This window comes from Trachurus trachurus (genome assembly GCF_905171665.1).
Source record: "Trachurus trachurus genome assembly, chromosome: 11".
Classification (NCBI taxonomy): domain Eukaryota; kingdom Metazoa; phylum Chordata; class Actinopteri; order Carangiformes; family Carangidae; genus Trachurus; species Trachurus trachurus.
The window spans coordinates 23,785,598-23,791,020 of NC_139904.1; the positions used below are offsets into that span (position 1 = coordinate 23,785,598).

The 5,423-nt window shown below is 38.2% G+C and overlaps 1 protein-coding gene across 1 annotated transcript; it reads right to left on the bottom strand.

The window, feature by feature from the left end:
* Positions 1 to 3,642: 3,642 nt before the first annotated feature.
* Positions 3,643 to 4,722, bottom strand: LOC310993243 (4-galactosyl-N-acetylglucosaminide 3-alpha-L-fucosyltransferase 9-like; the record flags this gene model as incomplete). The annotated part of the gene is made up of 1 exon (XM_083981557.1): positions 3,643 to 4,722. One exon carries the CDS (start codon positions 4,720 to 4,722, stop codon positions 3,643 to 3,645), a length of 1,080 nt encoding a protein of 359 aa, XP_083837683.1.
* Between the last annotated feature and the right edge of the window lie 701 nt (positions 4,723 to 5,423).

Genomic DNA, 5,423 nt, shown 5'->3' on the forward strand with positions numbered 1-5,423 from the left:
AGATCACAGAAACAAGACCAGGCTGATGTTTCTGTCCCTTTTTCACCTCTGAGTTCTGTTTTACAGTGGTGCACCACCAGAGGGCCCCATCACACAGTAAAAGCCTGTCCATTTTCTCAATAAATGTGTGTGTTGTTTTAATGCTGTGTTCCAGTTGATCTAGATAATCTAAAATTATTTACACATTCACTGTGACTTTTGTATAAAAAAAGACAAATAAAATTAGTGTGTAATTAAACAGATTGAAAACTGACTTTGAGTATGTTTATCTATTTGGACGATGAAAAGTTTGAAGTTTTCATTCTCCACCTCTCTGTTGAAATTCTGTTGACTCTATGCTGCTGTTACACTGTGCAGTCCTGAGGCACTTATACATTCTTATGATAATTGCTGGCCCTTGGACCCCAGATGATATATTCAAGTTTGGAGAAATTTGAATTATGGTGAAAAAAAATGTTTTCGACACCCCTGGGTGTTAGAAATTTTGAAAATCGCCTGTGTGGTTTTTGGTCATTTTTTCCAAAATCACTGGCCCCATTTCAACTAAACCTTGTGCGTTGGACTCCCCTCAACAAGAAAGTGTTTCTTCTTTTCTTGTGTTGATTCAATATGTTTACTTTATTGGTAAATTTATTTTTATATTTCAATTAATTAATGAGTTATATCACAATAAAACATGACAATCCAGCAAAGTATTAGTATAGACTTGTCCATGTGATTACTACTGTTCATATAATTCACTGATGTTTGATTAACTTGAACTGAATATTAAAAACAACACACATTGCTACTTTCATGAATCACAGTGAATTTAATCAAATTCGTGTCTGCAATCACTTTGACATGGATGGAGTTGTCCTGATTTTTTAACCATTCACAGAAGATTTGATCACCCAAATAACATAATTATCACTTACAAAACTTAGAGCCTTGAAAAATGAGTTTTAGATATGGTAAGCATACTTCAAAAGGCCTTTTGGCTGCTTCTTGTGGAAAAAGATGGACCACTCTCTTTCAGCTGTGCTGACGTCAGCATGGTATCACACAGACGTAGACGACAAATCACTTTGTGAGAAACAGTGTGTGGACTTAAGTATCAAGTTGCAAAAACATTCATATAAAAATCACAAGAAAGTCTGATATGTTCAGTATCGCAGTTATGTTAAACACCAAGTGTGTAGTATTTCAGTTCACCCACCACTCCCTCTTATGTTCTGTGCTAACAAAGAAACCCATAATCTAATATGCCCAGATGTTTACAGTTTTCTGAAAACAGGAAAAGATGTTTGAAGAAACTCAGTTATCTCTTATTTCTTATATAAGTAGTTTTTTTTTTTTTTTTTTTTTTGGGGGGGGGGTTATGCCTTTAACCCATAAGGACCCACGGTGACACGGGTGTCACACCGCCTTCAAGTGTCCTGGAAAGCCCCTTACACATATTTATGTTGAACTTTTAACTCATGAAGTCCCTAAGTGACATCTACTCAACATCCTGGTGCAGTCACATGACTCTCTGTGAATCTCTCTATCCATGACAACATTTCCAAGATGGTGGCCAGCAGAGTTTGCAAATTTCACAGAGGCAGCTACTTTTAAAAAGCTTGCTTTCTGTCAATAAAATAAGCCACCACCCATTTCACAATTCAAATCCTTTTATAACATGTCCCTTGTTGTATTTAACCTGTTCTGACCTCATTTTTTGAAGAAACTCATATAAAACAACTTAAGAAAATATTGCTGTGACATATACGTCACATCGGGCCTTAGCCTTAAAAAAGTCAGGAAAAATACCATGTGACGCCTATGTCACAATGAGAAAAATGGCAAAGAACTGCTCAATTAAATTAGGTGATTCAGGTATTTTGAATTAATATACTCTATGTTGTTCAATTTAAAACATAATTTAAAATTGTTAACATAAAAATAATGTCAAATTCAATCAATATTTAATAAAATGATATATCAGTCCGGAAATTGAATCACAGATTTAGCAGAGACACTCTTCTCAGTAAATGAACAAGATTTTAGTATCCCATGCTGGTCCCATATTAATGTAATTATGCTTTTTTGCTGTATTTTTTGTAACAAAATAGGATACAGTGTTCAGGATGTACTGACAATCATCAGACGTGCAATAGATGTTGTATACAGAACAACAAATACAGCAAAGAAGAATGAGAGTTTACATAAGAAAATATTAGGAAACAAAGAAGAAAAGTTAACACAGTCAAACAGTCATGAACCAGGTTTGAGACAAGGGTTCTGGACTGCTGTACTGATGGGAGACAGGATCCCATGTGGTGCATTGTGAGAGAAGGACGTTTTACCCAGCTCAGTTCTGACGAATGGAATATGACCCAACTATCAGTTCTGTGAGTGGGTACCAATGTTTTGTGATTTCATAGTTAACAGAGATGATAAATAAGGAGACAATAACTGTGACAGGGCTTTAAAAATGGATAAAAACCAATGCTGTTTTCCCCGTACTGTCAGAAATGACCAGCCGACATTTTGATAAAGAGTGCCGTGATGAGTATTATATGAATCATTGGAAATGAAATGTAAGGCTGAGTGGTAAACAGCATCCAGGGGAATCAAAGTGGAACTAGCAGCTCTTCCATAGATGGCATCTCCATAGTCTAAAACAGAGAAAAAATAGTGTATCCAATTTTTTTCCTGTGGTGAGTAGGGAAACGGTGCTTATTTCTGTATTGAAAGCCAAGTATTGTTCTTAGTTTAGCAATGAGGGTGGTGATATGGTGCTTAAAATTAAGACAACTGTCCATCCAGATGCCAAGGTCTTTGTAGTTGGAAAGAAAATTGTGGTTGCACAGCTTTTAAGGCTTCAGTAACTGGTTAAAGCGTTCAATATGAGGCAATATTCGCATTTCTGTAGTGTTTGCCCTTTTTTGTGGTGAAACTTGTCTTAAAAAGGTGTTAATAGTAACCAGCAAATTTTTAATTTTGATATATGTTATGGAAATGCAAATAAAAGGTCAAATTTGTGTTACAGAGCAAAAAAAAATGTCAAGCCCATTTATTTTCAAGTGACAATTTAAGTTACCAAAAACGCCCGATGTGACATATATGCAACATTCCAGATCTCTGACAATAGGTGGCGCTATTTCAAAAAAAACTTCAAAAATGTGTTCCATGCATTCAACTTGGTCTGTGTTTCACCCCACTTAATTTTCCTTCAAGGATAAATGGGTCTGGGTTCTTATGGGTTAATGACAGGACCGTTAGAGAGACACAGGAAATGGGAAGACAGAGAGGGGGGTATAACAGGCAGCAAATGGCTGCCAGGGAAATCAGACTGGGGCCGCTGCAGTGAGGACTGTAGTCTGTGTGTAGCCAGTGAGCTATACGACGCCCCAAAACGCAGTTATTTCTGTTCAGTGCAATCGATGTATCCCCAAATTTCATGTTTTTAACTAAAGGATTAGGTTTTGGTTTAAGGATACAGTAAATCCTTCTTTTCAAGCTAAATAACCAGTCAGAGCGTCATTGGATTATGGAAAGATTGTTGTCACAAAATGAAAAAGAGGGCTGTTTTCTTTCCCCACATGTCCCAATTCATCTGTGCTAAGGAAAAAAATTTTTTTTAAACAATAGTGAGTACTTCATCACAGTAGTAAAGTGTCACAGAAAGAACCACGTGTACACGTCAGGCACCATTCTGTACTCCTTTCTCAAGCTTACATAATGACAGGCCTGGCAGATGGCATGCGCAAAATCATGCTTTTTCTCAGTAAGATGGTGTCTGACAGTGTAGAAACGCCTCCAATCAAAAAACTTTCTGTATGTCTCATCATCCCCATCCAGCTTGAGGAGAAAGTCAGCCAGAGCATTGGCATCAGGAAAGTCATTTACATGTATGAAAGAAGAACCTGGGGCAAAATCCTCATAGTTGTTTCTTGGTAGGCCCAAAACTATTGGCACAGTGCCCACTGCGAGAGGGTCAGTGAATATGTCTGTAATGTAATCTCTGCTAATTGAATTCTCGAAAGAAAGGAAAAATTTGCAGCTGCTAATCGTCTGAAAATAGTTGTCACCACTCAAGGGCTCTGCAGAGGAGCTGTAAAAGATATGCACCTTTATGTGTTTTTCAAGCTGTGTGTAAAAGTGGTATCTCTCCCCTGATCCTACACGGAGGTCATGTTCACTCACAATCCAACAAAGCAATCGCTGTTTCTTTGGAATAACAACATCCTCAGCTGGTTTCTCTCTGATAGCCAGCTTCCAGCGAATGTGGATGTCTGCGTCCTTCCTGTAGCTCAAGGTTAAATTGAATAGTCTCTCGATGCCTGCTATCCTGCGTGTGTTGTTGGGTGTGTCCATGTTAAACCAGATCCACCTTTGAAATTTGGGTCTCGGCAAGGTGGGAAGATTGGAGGGGTTGTCCTGAATGGCTCTGTGGAATATCAGAACCGCCTCTGCCCTGGAGTATAAAGACCTGTTGTCTGTGAGCCTGCAGCTGTCGATGTTGAAAAGCCTCTTACAGTCTTGAAAATCAAAGCGATTGTTTTCAGGCAAGAACCAAAGCAGCACAACAGGTTTTGCTGCAGTGTTGCTTGACCGCCCTGAATTTACATCCAGAGGGTCGCATTTGGGAGATGATACTGACATGAGGAACATTAAAATCAGGATCATGGCTCCAGCCAGCATGAGAGCCGCTGTCAGTCTGGTTTTTAAAACATAAAAAGTGGGGGAAGGGGCCATATTTACACTGCAAGGAGAGAAGATAAAACAATCTTAACAATGTGTTCCATCAGAAACTCCCAAAGAGATAAATAAAGAAATGAATGAATAATTGAATGAGCGAGAAGCATTGAACACATACCTGCTGTGCCTTTGGAGCTGGAAATGCTGCTACTGCTGCTTGGAGGAATGTGTAGATGTTGTGCAGGGTTCAGGTTGAGACTGAGAGGCAAGACAAGTAGAACACAGGTCAGGCGAAACCCGTCCTTTTCTCTACTTCTTTCGTTGTGAATTCCTCCAGATGTGGCATTCAACTGATGTCCCACGTCTGTCAGACTGTGTGGTCAAGCAATTGTGACTTTGAGATTGGACTTTAAAACAACAGATTTTCATAAAGTGTCTGTGATGCATTTGGAAAATTCAGATCGAAATATGCAAAATCAGTCTTGAAATAAGGTATTGTAAGTAGCTGTAGTCCATATAACAACAAAGGCAACTCCTAGTATGACCTTATTTGAAATTTAAGTAACTTTATTATTTTCATTATATGAAGTTATAAACAAAGCAAATTGTTATATCTACAAAGTGAAACAAATATGAAACAACAAAATCATCTTTCCAAAAAAAATCCATAAAAGTTGTTGGCACTGTCAGCCAGAATCCTACAATCACAGTCACTGAGATCAACCCGGTCAAACAAATCATGTTTCCTCAACCCAGTA